This window comes from Dermacentor silvarum, chromosome 1 (assembly GCF_013339745.2).
Source record: "Dermacentor silvarum isolate Dsil-2018 chromosome 1, BIME_Dsil_1.4, whole genome shotgun sequence".
Taxonomy (NCBI): domain Eukaryota; kingdom Metazoa; phylum Arthropoda; class Arachnida; order Ixodida; family Ixodidae; genus Dermacentor; species Dermacentor silvarum.
The window spans coordinates 161593038-161611868 of NC_051154.1; the positions used below are offsets into that span (position 1 = coordinate 161593038).

The 18831-nt window shown below is 53.1% G+C and overlaps 1 protein-coding gene across 1 annotated transcript; it reads right to left on the reverse strand.

The window, feature by feature from the left end:
- Positions 1-2462: 2462 nt before the first annotated feature.
- Positions 2463-9384, reverse strand: LOC119433154 (uncharacterized). Its single transcript, XM_037700324.1, has 7 exons — positions 9127-9384; positions 8716-9039; positions 4767-5141; positions 4154-4657; positions 3798-4004; positions 3272-3502; positions 2463-2759 (listed from the first exon to the last, which is right to left on the reverse strand). The coding sequence occupies exons 1-7, from the start codon at positions 9382-9384 to the stop codon at positions 2463-2465; spliced, it is 2196 nt and encodes a 731-aa protein (XP_037556252.1).
- Positions 9385-18831: the final 9447 nt, after the last annotated feature.

Genomic DNA, 18831 nt, shown 5'->3' on the forward strand with positions numbered 1-18831 from the left:
TGTAGTTACAGCAGAGAAGCAAAAGAAATTGGAAAAGAAGAAACCCCTTCTTTGTTATAACTCTCACAAACCAGGGCACATTGCTGCGCAATGTGACCAGGCAAAGGTAGTGTTTCTATCGGTTGGTTGCAATGACGAGAAACATGTGACCTGGCTGCTCGAACCGTAAATTATAACGTATATTGTAACGCGACCTGGAGGTAAACGGGAAACCATGTCGCGTACTGCGTGACTCCGCGGCTACCATGGACGTGGTTCACAGCTGTTATGTGGAACCTGAGATGTTCACGGGTGAATGCGTCTGGATAAAGCAAGCTGTAGGAAGTCACAGTGCATGTCTTCCGGTCGCAAAAGTAGCTATTAAAGGTCATTTCGGTACAGTTGAGACGGAAGCTGCCGTACGCCTACGCTTCCTACGCAGTACCCTCACCTATTCTCAAATAGCTCGGATCAGATTCTGCGCGAGATTCTGATTCCCTTCGAGTGGCCATGCTCGGACCACGTGCAAACGCATGGTAATCAGCGTGCATAACGATCATGCTTGTCAACATAAACAGGCTTGTCAGTCGCGAGGGTCAGAGACGAAACCACCGTGCCGCCCTCAACCCTTCCTCCCTCGCTGAGGACGTTCACCCCGCTCCGGTCACCCACCATCTCTACTTCTTCTGGCTTGCCCCATGTCAGGCCTGCAGTGGCAGAGAAGAGATGGGTAGATTGCCCGGATGGTGGAGGGCATAAGAAAGCCAGACAGCAGCCACGTGGAGGACACTTTTTTGCTTTGCCCTAGGGTGCAGGTGCAGGCACGCTGAACTTTTCTTGTATATTTTCTTTGGAGCACACCGCTCACCCCTAACCATGTATTAAACTTCTGTTACTTGCTTTTACGTCGCCTCGTCTCCCCTGCCGGACCCTCTCCGATGGTCAACCTGGTTCAAGCTCCAAGCCAGACGCTGTTGAAGGTACCCCTAAACCCCGGCCCGTAACACCGCCGAGCACCTGTGCTCGTCGGTGTTTATTCGGTGCGGTGTACCAATGTGGCCCACCGAGCTTGGCGGGCCACTCAGCCTAACGGGCCAACGAAGAATATGGCCAGGGTGACGTCACATGATCGTCACACCCCCCACTACCCCCAGTTTGTTCTCGTAAACACAAACAAAGAGTCACAGGCCTGCGCGGCACACGCAGCACAGTCATAGCGCAAGCTGGTGGAGCGGCTCAAGAGTAGCTCCAATTTCGGCACCACGCACACCAGGGTCTTCGCGACAAAGTCTCTTCGCCTCGTTTTGACGAGAACGATCTGAACTGTCCGCCCGGCGTCGACGGCGAGCTGCGGCTTTAATGCTCTCCGCACAGCAGTCTGCTGAGCCCGATGATGCCTGGTTGTAGCCGCGCACGTAGCTCTACGATTCGCTTCTTCAGCAGCGGTTCGTACCTTGCGAGGAGACGCCATAACGTGTACCGTAGAGGCACGGCCGCTGGAAGAGGTATCCAGAATACGTGGCGCACATTTCACATCGGAAGCGCGTTGATTATATATGGTGATTATGAAGGAGGAAAGAGACGCTTAGATTCTGGAGCCCATCAGGGAGCACGGTGCAGCGTCTTAGGGGGGAGGGGGAGTAGGCGGTAAAGAAGAAAGAGGCGCCTCGTCTGAATCGCATCTCGTCGTCTGCGCCTGCGTAGCTTCGCTTGCAGGCAGGCCTGGTAACTAGATGGCGCCACCATACTGGCGGAGGGTCGGGTCGTCCAACGGCGGCGGCGACATCGCGTGCCGGAACGGCTATTGGAATGAGCCCATAACAGCTTACGCTGTAAAAAGCGCCTGTTATCCAGATCCGGGTGTGGCAACGCCGGGTGCTCCCTGAGCCGGTCGCGCTCCGTCCGGAGAGTTAGCAGTGACCAGCCTTGATAATGGCGCCGAACTTGATAGCGGCCCAACGGGCGCCACACATCTGGCGACGCTTGCCGCCTCTGGTGCTTCGCTGGCAGCGACCGGTGTTGCCGGTGGCCCCCTGCGGGGTGGACTTCTGAAGTGGCGCCCGAGGTTGCAACCTGGGTCGCGAGGCGAGGCCGAACATGGTCGGCGTGCCAGTGCCCGTGTTTCCGTCTGGCATGCGGACGAGCAGCGATGAGGCGCTGGCAGGAGATAGCACCTGTCCGATGGACCAGGGTGGACCAGGACGGAAGTTCCTGGCGAAGAGCGGAGCTCCCGACTCCGGCAAAGGCCCGGGACGGCACCCTCGGTCAGGAGCCAGCTTCTGCTTCAGATGTTTCAGGAGCGCTGTGGACCGGAGGTCCGGATGCAAGACGTCCAAGGGTGCCTTGACCATCCGGACCAACAGGAGCTCACAGGGGGCACGGCCAGTGACATCGCGGGGCGTGGTCCGGTACTGAAACAGTACCCGGGCAACCTGCGTCCGGAAATCTCCAGCCTTACTCTTCTTGAGCTTGTCCTTGGTTGTCTAGACCACCCGCTCGGCTGCACCGTTTGAAGCAGGGTGGTACGGCGGAACCATCATCCGGCGGATTTCGTTCTTCGTCAGCCAGGCCAGGTACTCGGTTCTGGCGAAAGCGTGGCCATTGTCAGACACGAAGATGTCCGGCAACCCCTGGGCGGCGAAGACCTGTCGCAGCGCCGCAACGGTCACGCCTACTGAAGGAGTGGCGAAAGGTAGGACCGCATCGTATGCGGGAGGTACCGAGCCGGGAACCCACCGGTTTTTATAATGGGTAGATATGTCCTCTGGCCTGGTGCTCGGCTGTCGTGGGGGTTCACATCTCGAAAGAGGGCCCAATAGAGATTTCAGGACTTGTCTCTGGGCGCCTCTTGTCCAACCACAGACGGCCTTGTGGACGAGCATCCGCCGCGGCTGTGGGAGGCAAGTGCTGCCGCCGGGTACCTAACGGTGAAATAGGTACAAGCGCGCTCCCGGCCTGGTGCTCGGCCATTATGGGACCTCAACGCTTGGAAAGGAAAAAAAAGTGATGTCTTGGCCGCTCCCATGGCGGTCATTTCCCATGTGGCGCCCCAAGCACCTATTGAGGGTCAAACACCCCTTTCAACACCCACTTAGAAAAGGCGTCCACCACTACCAGGAAGTAGTAGCCCTTGAAGGGGCCCCCAAAATCCACATGCAAACGAGACCAGGGTCTCTGTGGGAACGGCCAGGGGGTGATCTCCACATGATGTGAGGCCCGCTGTTGCTCTTGACAGACTTGGCAGCTCTGCACCATATGAGCGATGTCCTGATCCATGCCTAGGCCACCAAACGTGGGACCGGGCCACCATCTTGGTCTTTTCCACACCAGGATGACCCGCGTGCAGCAATTGCAGGACCCTAGACCAGAGACTTTGTGGAATCACCACCCTGGAACCCCACAGTAGGCAGCCCTGCTGCAGGCTCAGCTCGGCAGCCTTGTGGCTGTAAGCCTGCTGCACCAACTCCTCCCCTCGGGACACTGCCTTGACCATTTGCGACAGGACTGGGTCCCGGCTAGTCGCCTGCGAAACCGCAGATCTGAGGACGTATTCTGAAACGTTCCACTTCTGCGATATTTCGCCTTCAGGCACGCGCTGATTGGCTGGTTGAGCAAAATTGAGTGACGTTGGGCTCAACCAGCCAATCAGCCATCCAATATTGATCAACCAATCAATCAGCGCGCGCCTGAAGGCGAAATTGTCGCCTAGGCGAAATATCGCCGAAGTGGAAGGTTTCAGTATACGTCCCCTGAGAGTACCTCCGGGTACGCGTGTCCAGCATGAACACTTCAGCAGGCTCTGGAACAGTAGCAGGTACCTCCGGCCGGGGCAGGCGGCTCAGACCATCAGCAGGTCCCAGGTGCTTTCCCGGATGGTAGACCATCCGGTAGCTGGAAGCCGCAAGCCTCAAGGCCCAGCGTACCACTCGAGGTGATGCCTGCACGGGAACCGCGTTGTCCGACCCCAGCAGCCCCAGCAGCAGCTTGTGGTCCGTGACCTCCTCAAATTTCTTGCCCCACAGGTACTGGTGAAAGTGTCGACCTCGAACATGTGGGCCAGGCCTTCCTTGTCCAGCTGGCTGTAACGTAGCTCTGCAGCAAGAAGCCGACGGGAAGCAAACGACACAGGGCGTTCTTGGTCATCCTTGTCCCGGTGCGCCAGGACGGCTCTCACGCTGTATGGCGACGCATCCACTGTAAGGACGACCGTCTTGCCCGGATCGAAGTGTACCAGCACTGGAGCCTTGGTGATTAGCTTCTTGCTGTGCTGGAATGACACGTCCTGCTCCTCCTTCCAGGTCCACTGCTGACGATCTCGAAATAGAAGATGGAGGGGCTGTAGATGCGCCGACAGGTTCGGCAGGAAACTCCTGTAGAAGTTGACGCCGAGGTAGCTCTGAAGCTCCTTGTTGTGGGGCTTTGGCGCCTTGAGCACAGCATCAACTTTGCAGAGGGCCGGGGACAGGCTGGCCTGGGAAATGACGTGTCCCAGGTACTCAACACTGGCGGCCAGGAACACGCACTTATCCAGCTTGATCTTGAGACCGGCGTCCTGCAATCGTGCCAGGACGTTCTGCAGGTTCTGCAGGTGGTCCCCGTCGTCGGTGCCGGTAACCAGGATGTCGTCCAAGTAAACCATCACGTGCCTCATGCCTCTGGAGAGGTTGTCCATCTCCCTCTAAAAAAATGGTCGGGGCTGAGGCCACGCCAAACGGTGAGCGCGTGTACTGAAAGAGCCCCAAAGTTGTCGATATTGTGACATACTTCCTGGAGGCATCCTGAAGCACCAGCTGCTGGTAAGCGTCTTTGAGGTCGAGCTTATTGAACTTCCGTCCCCCGGACGACACTGACCAGAGATCTTCAATCCGGGGCAGCGGGTACTTCTCGACAGTAGCGACGGGGTTGATTGAAAACTTGAAATCCCCGCAGATCCTGACACTGCCGTCTCGCTTGAGGACTGGAACTATGGGAGCGGCCCACTCAGACGTCTTGACGGGCATCAGGATGCCCTCTCGCTGTAACCGTTGCAGCTCCTGGGTGACCCCATTCTTCAGGGCGAACAGCAGTGGGCGAGGCTTGGAAAAACGAGGCTGGGCTCCCTCAGGAACATAGATGCTAGCCGTCGTGCCGGCGAATGTGCCCACCCCCAGTTGGAACAGGGACTTGAAATCGGTCAGGAGGCTTAGGATGCCTTTAACCACTGTCACAAAAGAGCGCTAATCCAAGCGCGCGCCGCGTGTCACGCAAGCCAGCGAAAGAACACGCCGGCCCCGCGGCAACTTCAACAGAGGGGGAGAGTGCATACGCCTCAAACAGCAACGCGAACGGCGCCTAGATGTCTAGAAGAGCATCGACGAAGCGACAGTAACCAGAGAGCGAGAGAGAGCACACGCGCGCGCCGAGACACCTTGTCATCCGGCGAGTCGAGAGAGATAACTACAGCGTGAGCGTGTGCCAACAGCATGAGTCATCGCCCCCCCCCCCTCGACAACTCTCCGACGGCGGCGGTCGAAGGTACGAGAAAAGACTCGAAGCTTCCCAGGCTTTGGCCATGCTACCGAATCACGACTCCGATAGGAAAGTTCGAGAACGCCTGTGGAAGCTATATAACCGCCGTGCGAGAATCATCGGGATACAGTCTGCACCGGTGAAGTGATGTAACGTGAAGACCGAGCGTCTGCGGAAGAAAGGGATTCCCCGGCAAGCTCGTTGACGAGTTCATCGAGCGTCTGCATTTCCGGAAGAAGTTCTTTCTTCGAGATTTGCCCGAGCTACGCCGAGATCGTCTGACTCCAAGACCAACCAGCACGGTGAATACGATTGGACACTTAGTGTTCCTTTTCATTTTGTACTTTACGTGTTGGACTCTTAGTGCTTGTCGTGAATTATTTTCTTGTGTTTGTGAATACCCATCTGAATTCTATTATGTTGTGTCTAGCCTAAGTGTGCAAGTGTGTGTGTAACTGCCTTGTGTGAAGAATATATTTTGTTGTGTTTTGAACACTCTTGGCTCTGACTTGGTCTTTGGACAGCAACCGGCGTTCGCTGGCACACCAGAGGGCCCATTCTTAATTGTCCTTGCTTTCGTGGGATTATTTTCGGAAGCTGATAAGTCGGCTTTGGAATTTGGTCCGGCGTCGGCGCCTCGTTCACGGGTTCTGTGACAATATTTCTGGCGTCCGCGACAGGACCTTTCTGGTGCAAATTGGTGCATAGTAGGGAGAAAGAGCCTAGGGTCGTTTACATTGCCATTGTAAACGATTTTGAGTGTTACACCACGTTTCGCTAACTTGTGTGCAGATAGCAGTTTGATAGTTGAAATCTAGGCAGATATTTTTTGCATGCGGCTAGTTTTTGAAGGGCATCATGGATCTCGCGAAATTAGTTGCCCTTGGTGAGAAGATGGGTCTTTCCGGAGCGGAACTACGGAAGTGGGTTAGCCTGAAGGAAAAAGAAGCTGTAGAAAGAGAGAAGCTAGCGGCCAAACGGGCCAAAGAAGAAACAGAGGCGATGGAGCGAAGAGAGGAAAGAGAAGCAAAGGAGCGACAGATCAGAGAAGAAAGAGAAGCTGAAATAGCTGAGAGAAAAAGACAAAGACAGCACGAATTAGAATTCGAACGACTTCGTTTGCAGCAGCGCACCGACGCCAAGAGTCGATAGCACTGAAAGGGAAGAAACTAGCTTCCGTCTGAACCCAAGCAAGCTGCTTGTGGCATTCGATGAAAGAAAAAATGACTTGGATGCTTATTTGCACATATTTCAGACAGTTGCTAAAAGCCAGAATTGGCCAGAGGATCAATGGGCCACTGCGTTGAGCACGTGTTTGAGTGGCGAAGCACTTAGTGTGTACGGTAGGCTGACGTCAACCGATGCCTCTAATTATGGAAGGGTGAAAGCCGCTCTACTAAAGAGATTTAGGTTCACCGTAGAAGGGTTCCGAGATAAGTTTAGGACCGGAAAGCCTGGCGATGGCGAGACTGCCACGCAATTTGCCGTGCGGCTCAGCCATATTTTGATAGGTGGACCGAACTTTCAGAGACTGCAAAGGATTACGGTGCGCTTAGATAGCTTCTGATCAAGGAGCAATTCCTCATCAGTTGCCACCAGAGCCTGTCACTCTATCTGAAAGAAAGGAAAGCTAAATCACTTCAAGATATGTAGGAATTGGCAGACCAATTTTTGGAAGCACAGGGAGCACCAGTCTCTCCAAGATCAAAAAAGAGGAGCCAGCTGGCGCAAAGAAACCGGCATCCGATGAAAGAAGAAATCCTCCTTCGAAGCCTGTTCCGAGGTGTTATCTCTTTAACCGACTGGGCCATCATGCTAGCAACTGCCGGAGCAATTTTACGCATCCCATTGATGTCAAATGTTTTAAATGTGGGCGAACTGGGCACAAAGCTGATACATGCCGCAACGGAGTGAAGGAAGCTCCCCAAGCATCCTGTGTGTATGTCCCGCCAACACACCAAGAAGACGTAAACGACGACTATGTAGAACTCCGAGACGGAAAAAGAATTCCATTCGTTAATGCGGTGATGACACAACGCCCAGAATTTCCTGTTAAGGGAATGCCTGTGCTTGTCGGAAAAATCGCAGGAAAACAAATTACGGTGTTACGAGATACCGGCACCAGCACAGTGATCGTACGGAGAGACTTAGTTAAAGACGACGAGCTCATGGGCGAAACCAGTTTAGTTTTCCTGATCAATGGTACGACTAGGAAGCTTGCTGAAGCCAAGATTGAGGTCGAGACCCCCTATTACAGTAGGAATGTCACTGCGCTTTGCATGGATAGCCCACTGTATGGCCTAATTCTAGGAAACATCGAGGGAGTTCAGTCCGCACCGGTGAAGTGATGTAACGTGAAGACCGAGCGTCTGCGGAAGGAGGGGATTCCCCGGCAAGCTAGTCGACGAGTTCATCGAGCGTCTGCATTTCCGGAAGAAGTTCCTTCTTCGAGATTTGCCCCGAGCTATGCCGAGATCGTCTGACTCCAGGACCAGCACGGTGAATACGATTGGACACTTAGTGTTCCTTTTCATTTTGTACTTTACGTGTTGGACTCTTAGTGCTTGTCGTTAATTATTTTCCTGTGTTTTGTGAATACCCATCTGAATTGTATTGTGTCTAGCCTAAGTGTGCAAGTGCGTATGTAACTGCCTTGTGTGAAGAATATATTTTGTTGTGTTTTGACAACTCTGGGCTCTGACTCGGTCTTTGGACAGCAACCGGCGTTCGCTGGCACACCAGAGGGCCCATTCTTAATAGTCCTTGCTTTCGTGGGATTATTTTCGGAAGCTGATAAGTCGGCTTTGGAATTTAGTCCGGCCTTGGAATTTAGTCTGGAATTTAGTCCGGAATTTAGGCCTCGTTCACTGGGTCTGTGACAATATGTCTGGCGTCCGCGACAGGTTTGTTGTGTTTTGACAACTCTTGGCTTTGACTCGGTCTTTGGACAGCAACTGGCGTTTGCTGGCGCACCAGAGAGCCCATTCTTAATTGTCCTTGCTTTCGTGGGATTATTTTCGGAAGCTGATAAGTCGGCTTTGGAATTTGATCCGGCGTCTGCGCCTCGTTCACGGGGTCTGTGACAACCACATGTAGGATGGCTTCCTGGTACTCCGGCAACCAAACGCCTAGTGCGTGAATCCAGTTTCCGCCCAGCAGAGTCGGTGACGACCCCTTGGTTAAATAAAGGGGAAGGGTTGCCTCCCTGTCACCAAAGCGAACGCTGACCTGGGCCTCTCCCTGGACCTGGGAGAGCTGGCCGGAGTAGCTTAGCAGCATGAATCCCGAAGCCTCGACGGACACGCCGGGGAAGGTACGCTTGAACAGTTTCCCGGCCATGACCGACACGCTGGCCCCTGTGTCCAGCTCCATGGAAATGGTGTGCGCGCAGACTTCGACGGTCAGCATATATGGTGGCACAGACGACGGAACAAGGCCTGTGTGCCACAAGTCGAAGATTGGCGGCTTCTCAGCGACCACGTGGAGCCTGGCCGCGGAAGGACCCGAGCCTGCTGCGGCACGTCCCAGTCGCGAACCCTTGCGACGGCTACCCTGACCGCATGCTTGTGTGGAACCTGAGCTTGAAACAGGCTGCTGCTGCTGTCCGCTGCTCGTCCCCCCCCCCCCCCCTCGGCAAACCTGTGCAAGGTGCCCAGTTTTCCCGCACGTGAAGCATTGTGCATGGGAAAACTGGCACTGTGAGGGAGAGTGGTAACCACCGCAGCGACTGCACGTACCACCCTTAGTCGCCATCTTGTTGACCGTTGCTTCCGTCGACGGTGAGCCGGTTGCGCGTCCAATCTCGCCGGCGTCCTTGGCCGCAGTGTCCATCGCCTGCGCTGCCTTCACGACGTCGTCCAGCGAGGGGTCAGGAAGCTTCAGGAGTCGTGTCTGCATGGCGGGGTTGTTTATCACGCAGACGAAACGGTTCCGGAGCAGCGAGCCGAGCTGGTCTCCTAAGGCGCAATCTCATGAGTTATGAGCTGGTCTCCGAAGGCGCATTCTCATGAACACCTTGCACCTCCTGGCGCCCGCCGTGCCTTACTCGTCCCGTCGGCGGCGTCGAGCAAACGAGGCGACGTTCCTTTTCTGAAGCACGCCGATGTCCGCGCGAGCGCCTTCGCACCTGATTAACTTAGATCCCCCTAGGGGTGTCATCGCGGTTGCCTCTTACCGTTACCTGGAAAAGCCAGGGATGCGGCGTAGCGCGTTCACGCCGGAGAAAAAAGCTAACAAAGCGGAGAGGCGTCGACAGCAGCAACGTGAATACAGACAACGTGAACACAGATAGCGAAAGGGGGCCGTGCAAAAGCGGAGAATGCGTCGAAGGACCATGAGTGCGAGGAAGAACGTCACCGTCTACAGTCGCTAACGCCGGATAAACTTCAGGAGGAACGTCTGGCCGCGCCTCCTCTCGGCGGCAACATGCAACACATCAGCCCGCGCCCTCCTCTGAGCCCACTACACAATCTTCTAGTACACTGTAGCCGGACCAAGCAGAGGCGCGCAGGGCCGGACCAAGCAGAGACGACGCCGTCTTTCTTTGAATTTTATATTGTCTCCTGTCAGAGTACCCCAGTGTACAATCTAATCTTGATCAACTTAAACAGTAAATAGCTCAACTTAATATGTCCCCCTGTCCTTCGGAGTTCGTCTGTCTGCCCTTCAATGCCGCTTAGCGACTGCGCGGAATTTGGCGCTACAATGTCACAGAAAAGGATATCGACATTTTTAAGGCGAAAGACTTAAATCACTGTTTGAAGGTCGCTGTAAGGTACAGAAAACATTCGGGGTAGCTTTCACTAGTGGCGCAAGGCTAAAGACACAGCGGAGCTGATCGGTTCCTAGCTGGTCGTGGCTATACGAGTTAAACGAAGTAATGCCAAGTGATGCTAAGTTATACGAAGCGTGTAAGCGCTTCCTCGTGGTCCGTGGCATCGGGGAACGCCTCGCGAAGCACTTGCAGTCCAAGCACACGTAGGAGAAGTGGGGCGAAAGCAATGCGCAGTATTGTCTCCGTTCGCGCTTGCCATGGCGCGGATGGCCGCGCGCCCGCGCTTTGCAAAGGATTCAACGGGTCGGTTTCGTGCGCACATCGCATTCTCTGTGTGTTTCTGCGTTGATGGCTCAGCTTCACTTTGGTAAGTGGTTAAAGTTTTTCTCTCTTTTTAAAGCTCTGTCGCACGATTGTAGCACCACCCTCTTGGTTGATTGACATGCAACGGCTATTGTTTCAAGTTTTCTCGCGGCACGTCCGATGTCACGGACACAATATATAAGCTCGTCAGGTTGGGATTACATTTTGGTTGGTGTGGGATAATTCACGGCCATTAGCATCGACTGTCCGTGCTAAAATTGTTACATCGGGAACCGCTTCTCGCGGAGTCGCCGCCTAGTTTCCTCGTGGTCGAAAGTTGCGAATTTTTTAATAAGCTGGTCCAGTAATTGTATAAACGCGAGCTATGCCACTTATTGACTTATATTACTTCGTTGATGGCCTTAGAACTGCATCACTATGCGAATAATATATCTGCGTCCCCGACTGATTGCATCGAGACGTAAGCACGTGCGTTTTATATACGTCTGCTGCATTCATTTTGTGAAGAACAAATGCACAGCAACAACAGCTTGATTTGGGCGAATTGGTTGATACTTAATAACGTAGGTACAGCGCAACAACTTTTGTAAGGAAACGGAGACAGGAAAGAACGCTGTACCTGCGTTATGTAGTACGCTGTACCAGCGTTCTTTCCTGTTTCATTGTTTCCTTTCAAAAATTGTTGCGCTGTACCTACGTTATCTAAAAGCAAAGCGGCGCACAAAAACAAAATGAGACTTTGTGCGAAATCCCTTGTTGCCCGTTGTATAAGATATGCTTTGGTTCATTTTTTGTAGTACCAAAGGCCTTGAACAGAGAAAGTATGACAGCCTGCCCAATGCAAGCACTTGTATGGATGAATGCTACCCGTAGTGCAGTGAGGCCATGATTTCAGCGAAGAATACCAACCACAGTGACAGAATCTTGAGCCAGGTTGCACCTCAGATGGGGAATGATGGCACTAGTTCCCAAAAGCTTGGATGGGACTTTAAGTACTTACAACGAGCAGAGCAGGATCGAACATGTGCAGCTATATAGGAGCATGGTTATGCATGTAGAAGTTGCGTCATGCAACATGTTATTAGGTACCGTCCAAGCTGTCGAAGTGTGCATGACTCTTGTCTTTTCTTTAAGTGCTTTCAGATATGCACGTATCAATGACAGACATGGAAAGACTATAAGACATCAAGATGAAATGCTCCTATCAGCTCTCAGTGTCCCCAACGAAATTGGCTGAATGGCAGTAGCCCATTACAAGCTGCCCTTAGTGAACAAGGAAACCATGACCACATTAGAATCCGAGCAGAGCTCCAATCCTGCTTTTCGATGACACCTTGTAAGTAAAAGCTTTATGAATTGACTACATGAGCACATTTTTATAAATAACTCGTGCCAGGTGTATCTAATGCCTTTGATATGCATGTTAAACTGCCTTCATTGTTTTTATAAAGGGGATTTATTGGGGTTCGTAGCGACAGCGGGTCGTAGGATGCACCGAGCACAGTCCTCTCGCTCGAGCTTCTGCTGCGCGCTTGATGCTGCCGATGCTGCTGACTCTGCGTCATCGTTCGTCATCTTCCTTACAAGGGCCCCGCGGAAATAAAGGAGCCATCCTGGCGACTTAGTTGTCCGGAAGGACGATGGAAAGGTGATACGGCTTGAGGCGCTGAACGTGAACGACTTCACGGTTCCGACGTCGCATGTCGGACGGCGGCGTGAGCGGCTCAACCAAGTAATTAACGGGTGATGTTCTCTCGAGAACGCGGTATGGCCCGTCGTACTTCGGAAGGAGTTTTGAAGCGAGCCCAGGCGTGTGGTGTGGCACTAACAACCAGACGAGGGCGCCCGGGAGAAAATTGGGAGTCGAGTTCCGGGCGTCGTGAACGGCTTTTTGACGGTTCTGGTCGTCTGAGGTGAATTGGCGGGCCAGCTGGCGACATTCTTCGGCGTGTCTGGCTGCTTCCGAGATCGGCAGGCATTCGGATGGGTCCGGCCGGTAGGGCAGAATGGTGTCTATTGTGTGCGAAGGATGACGGCCGTAAAGAAGGTAAAAGGGTGAGAATCCGGTAGTGGCCTGAGTCGCGGTGTTGTAGGCGTAGGTGACAAACGGAAGAACTAGGTCCCAATTAGAGTGATCAGGTGAGACGTACATGGCGAGCATGTCACCAAGAGTTCGGTTGAAGCGTTCCGTGGTACCGTTAGTCTGTGGGTGATAGGCAGTGCATTTACGATGAACAATAGCGCATGCAGCAAGCAGTTGTTCGATGACTTCAGATAAGAAGGTGCGGCCTCTGTCGCTCAAAAGTTCACGTGGACCTCCATGACGAAGGAGAAAACGGCGTAGTATGAAATTGGCGACCTCCTGCGCTGTAGCATTTGGTAGAGCAGCAGTCTCCGCATAACGTGTTAAGTGGTCTACCGCAACGATGATCCACCTGTTGCCGGTAGGAGTCAACGGAAGTGGCCCGTAGAGATCTATGCCCACGCGATCAAAGGGTCGGGATGGGCATTGTAAAGGCTGGAGTTCACCGGCGGAGTTGTGCGGTGGCGCTTTGCGACGTTGGCACTCATGACACGAGCGGACGAAGTTGCGAACAAAATTGTACATTCCCCGCCAGTAATAGCGGTGTCGAAGTCTTTCGTAGGTCTTGAAGACTCCCGCGTGGCCACACTGAGGGTCGACGTGGAACGAGGAGCAAATCTCTGATCGCAAGGTTCGCGGAATGACGAGTAACCATGTGCGACCCTCTGGGGCATAGTTGCGGCGATACAGTAGGTGGTCTCGAATCGCAAAATGAGGAACTTGGCGCCGAAGCGTTCGTGACGCTGGAACTTTCGACGTATCCGAGAGAAGGTCGAACAGAGATGCAGTCCAGGGATCATCACGCTGTGCAGAGGCGATAGTGTCAAAGTCCAGAGATGACAATGTGCACTCGCAGGAGGAGTCGTGACTGGCCTGCGGGGGAAGCGGTGATCGGGATAGCGCGTCAGCGTCGGAGTGCTTTCGCCCGGAACGGTAAACCACGCGGATGTCATATTCTTGAATTCGCAATGCCCAGCGGGCAAGGCGGCCCGATGGGTCTTTTAGCGTCGACAGCCAACATAGTGCGTGGTGGTCGGTCACTACGTCAAAAGATCGGCCGTATAAATATGGGCGAAACTTGCCAAGCGCCCACACAATGGCCAAACACTCCTTTTCTGTTACGCTGTAATTGGCCTCCGCCTTGGTTAACGTGCGACTCGCGTATGCGACGACGTATTCTGTGTGGCCAGGTTGACGTTGTGCCAACACAGCACCAAGGCCTACACCACTTGCGTCAGCATGAAGTTCGGTTGGCGCTTGAGGGTCAAAATGGCGAAGAATGGGTGGCGTCGTGAGAAGACGGCGCAAGGTTGTGAAGGCGTCGTCACACTCTGGAGACCATGATGAGAGATCTCTAGAGCCACCAAGGAGCTGCGTGAGAGGTGATATAATTGACGCAAAGTTTCGAACGAATCGCCGAAAGTAAGAGCAGAGGCCGATGAAACTGCGTAGCTCTTTGATAGTGGTAGGTTTTGGGAACGCAGTAACAGCACGTAGCTTCTCGGGATCCGGGCGAACGCCCTCCTTTGACACGACATGGCCTAAAATTGTGAGCTGACGAACAGCAAAGCGACATTTCTTCAGGTTAAGTTGCAACCCGGCGTTGGTCAATCAAGTGAGTACGTGCTGGAGGCGGAGCAGGTGCGTTGCGAAATCAGGGGCGAATACCACAATGTCGTCAAGATAGCAAAGACAAATTTTCCATTTGAGGCCACGCAGAACATTATCCATCATTCTTTCGAACGTAGCAGGTGCGTTGCAAAGTCCGAAAGGCATGACGGTAAATTCATACAAGCCGTCTGGTGTAACAAAGGCAGTTTTCGGGCGATCGGCCTCTGCCATCGGAACCTGCCAGTAGCCTGACCGCAAATCCAGCGAAGAAAAGAACTCGGCTCCCTGCAAACAGTCCAGAGCATCATCGATGCGTGGTAATGGGTAGACGTCCTTCAGTGTAATCTTGTTCAACCGTCGAAAATCAACACAGAAGCGGATGGAACCGTCTTTCTTCGTGACGAGTACCACGGGAGAGGCCCATGGGCTCTGTGAAGGTTGAATGACGCCCCGACGAAGCATGTCATCGACCTGTTCTGCAATGACGCGACGTTCCGTAGCAGACACGCGATATGGTCTTTGTCGCAGCGGTGAGTGAGAGCCAGTGTCGATGTGATGCTCGACTGTCGATGCACGGCCAAGAGATGTTTGCGCAACGTCGAAAGAACGGTGGAAGTGCTGAAGGAGTGCGAGAAGTTGAGATCGCTGCGAATGTGTCAGATCGTCGGCAATGAATGGGCTGAACACATCTGTCCATGCTGAGTCGGCTACGGAGAGGGCACTCAGTGCATGAACGGCAGTAGAAGGCATTTCGTCGAGGACGGAGACAATTCGGGTTGAATCAACCGACTCGACGTAACCAAGGCATTCACGGCGGAGCAGTGATAGCGGCGACGAAAGATGATTGTAAACGGGCATCGTGCTGACACCGGCGGCGAGGTCAAGAGCTGCAAAGGGCAAAGGAAGCGCTTTTCGGGTAACAAAGTGATGAGAGGGCATGAATAAGACCGTCCCGTCGGATATAGCACTACACGAGACCGGTACGAATGCTGAAGAGCACGGGGGAATACAGGTGTCTTCTTGCACGAGAAGTTTAGCGGCAGGATGAGCATCGACCGAGGCCAGGTCACCAAGGTGGGAAAGTTCAATCTCAGCCCGAGTGCAATTTATGATGGCATTGTGGCGTGAGAGAAAATCCCATCCTAGAATAACGGCGTGGGAGCACGATGAAATAACTATGAACTCAATCGTGTATAAAACGTCCTGTATGGTTACACGGGCTGTACAAGCAGCGGTAGGGCGAATGGGTTGAGCACTTGCCGTTCGAAGCGACAATCCAGACAGAGACGTCGTCACTTTACCAAGCAAGCGGCAAAACCTGGCATCCATAACTGAAATAGCGGCACCGGTATCGACGAGGGCGACTGTAGCGACATCTTCGACAAACACATCAATGACATTGGCAGGTAAAGGAAGAGGACTTCGGCATGTCGACACTTGCGCAGTTCTTGCCTCAGGAACTGCGTCGTCTAGTTTCCCTCTTCGTTAGAGACGGGTCGCTGACGCATAGGGGAAAGCGATCGGCGACGTGGGGAGGGTGACCGGAAGCGTTCGAAGCGAGGACGGCGATCAGTCTGGGAGCGAGGTGGTGATGGATCGAAGGGTCCGTAAGGCACATTTGGATCGGGCGGCACATAGGACGCTCGTCGATCGTCATCGAACGCCTTCGATCGGCGGCGGCAGAACCTTGCGACGTGACCGGGATACCTACATGCAAAGCATGTAGGTATCCCAGCACCTCCACCACTTATAAAGGGGATTTATTGGGGTTCGTAGCGACAGCGGGTCGTAGGATGCACCGAGCACAGTCCTCTCGCTCGAGCTTCTGCTGCGCGCTTGATGCTGCCGATGCTGCTGACTCTGCGTCATCGTTCGTCATCTTCCTTACAGTTTTATTTAAATTGTGTGGCTTCATGTTTTTTAGTTGTATACACAGTAGTTTCAGTTCATACTTTGTTATAGTATGGCTGTTTACATCTTGGCAGTTTTTGTGTGTACATATTGCTGCAGTAATAATTTCTCTGGAATGCATAATCATCTAGTGTCATTTGCTGTTCTGCCTTACCTTTTCTGGGGATTTCATACCTGCCTTCATGCAGCCACTGTGATATCCACATTGTGTATATTTGGTGTTTTTGGATTTGGATCCCTTTCGTTCTCTTCCAAAATGTTTTTTTCAGACACAACGGCTCTCTGTTATGGGGGCCGGTACTCAAGAAGCTTTATTGCGGGCATCCTACCCACTATTTTCAGACAGCTTGGGTGGAAAATTAAGCTAGACTCTAGGCCAGTGGCGGAAAAAGAGCTTCAGGGACGTGCATGTCTACAGTGTCATTGAAGGTAAGTTTAGAGGGCTGCTGTTTGACTGGGCATAAGTGCAGTGACCTAAGCAACAATGCGCAACAAATGAAGCAACAAATGCGGCAGCCGCATTTTAGATGATGGCGAAAACGCTCGACGCCCGTTTACTTAGATTTAGGTTGCACGTTAAAGACCCCAGGTGGTCGAAATCTCCGGTATACATTTCCGCCGCTTCCCTTCAGGTGCCGGTCAGGCCGCGCTCGCGCAGGATTTTAGGCTACGTTCACACTTGGTCTCAAAGCTGTAGGAAGCGGCAAAATCTTGCAAAAATCCGCCCGCCTAGGCGGCAAAACAGGCAGAAAAACAGGCTGTGAGCCAAATCGGTCTCGGGCCGATTTTTTTGCCATGGCGAAGCGGAAACGCGGCGGAAAGTCGTTCTGCTTCACTGGAAGCTACACTAGCATGTAAACAACCGGTCGTAAAATGGCACCGGGCACCAAAACCATGGCACCAAAAGTGTAGGCTGTAATGCTGATCGACGCGATCAAGAACCAGCTCTTGCTCTACGACAAGAGTGGCACTAAAACGTACTGTCAGCAATACTCGCGATAGTATTCAACGTCGCGCGACCGGAGGTGCGGCAACGAAGCCTTGGCGTGACCCAACTTCTCGCGCTTTTGCAAGGCCAGGCGGACCCACCACCGCCGTTTCCGAGGTGTCCGCGTCTTCCGTTTATTTATTGTCCATTTCTAGAAAACAAGTAGGTAGAAGTATGAAAGCCATTTCTTCTTCCACTTCTATGGCAAACAATAGTTAGACAGATTCCTCGTTGGCGCTCCAAAATTCTCCTCGCACGTGTACGGTATGTTGCAGAAGTCGCGGGGTGCTTTTCTCGTCGCGACGATAGATTGGGAGCGTAGGTCTCACGTAGGACGCGCAGGCTTTGGCGAGCCCCAACACTAGGGCCAGCCCGGGTTTTAGCTGTGGTGTTCCCGTTGCCCCTTTGGTGTCCTGGAGGCGCCGACAATACGAAATGATGAAATGTTATTACAACTTGTGAATACAAGCTATTAAAGAAATATTATCACGACTAGGCACCAACCTGTGACTCAGCGCTAGCGCGCCCGTGTGCGGAGAATTACGGAATGCCAACGAGGAATTTACCGAAGGTCACAGATGACACGCAAAGTTGCGTAAAATGATCACTTTTGATGACGGCACAAGGGTCAAAGAATGAACATACCGCTCGAAATAATGCGATAATGAGCGCCACCACGCCGACAAACGTACGCAGGCTAGATGGATCTGGACGAAAACGGCAGCGGCGGCCGCGGCGGTAGCAAAACAAATGTGAACAACTTGGACAGGCGCGGAAAAAATTTTCCGGCCGCTTTGGCCTTTCCGTCCGCTTGCCAAGTGTGAACGTAGGCTTAGTCTGCGCGAGAAACGTCTCTTGTTTGCGATTGCGCCCCTACGGAAGGCTGGCAATTACTGTTGTGTTGTTGAATTCCAAACCAGCAATTACGGAAGGCTGGTAGTTGCTGTTTTGTTGTGGAATCCCAAACCAGCAATGTACACACGAAGGGGTTCTGAATCTGTTGACGTAAAGGCAAATGATGGCTACACGCTCGCACACAGCGGAAGACACGTACAGCGGCCCATGCACTTGCTGCACGAAATGCAACCCTCTCGTATGAGGGAGCAGGGCGACGAAAGCTTCGAGAAAAAAAAAAAAAAAAACGCCTTACGCGTTTTTGCGCGTATTTAAGTTTTCTAGCGCAAAGACGCAGCGAACAAGCTATTGCTATGGGAGCAGGTATAGCCTGGTCACACGTGCATTTTCACGCGCATAGCCGTCCTTGACTTGTGAAACGCACTTCGCCCCGACGAGGACGACGCCATTTACGCTTAACGGAAATTAACAATTAATGATGTCTTCTTCGATCGCACGGGTCGTCTCAATGATGCGTTTTTGAAGACTGGTCCATTCAGTGGCGCGATGAGAGACCGTTGCTCCAAACGCCCACTCTACCTGTCGTACTTACTGTATTTACTGAGCTTACTTTACTTTTTACTTAATTTCTTCACAAGCACACGCACACGCGAGGGGGGGGGGGGGGGGTCCATGTCTTTGATATACATGTATAGAGTCTGCTTACACTAACGCTATTTATTATCGATCACGTGACCTAGAGGAAAGCAGAAGCTTGCCCCCCCCCCCCCCCCCCCCCCCCCCGGTTGGACCGGTGAA

Coding starts and splice junctions, on each gene's coding strand:
- LOC119433154 (XM_037700324.1), bottom strand. CDS start 9,384: ATGCAGACACGACTCCTGAAGCTTCCTGACCCCTCGCTGGACGACGTC. Junction 4,658..4,766: donor AAGACGCTTACCAGCAGCTG/GTGCTTCAGGAT, acceptor CCATTTTTTTAG/AGGGAGATGGACAACCTCTC. Junction 4,005..4,153: donor TGGATGCGTCGCCATACAGC/GTGAGAGCCGTC, acceptor CACTTTCACCAG/TACCTGTGGGGCAAGAAATT.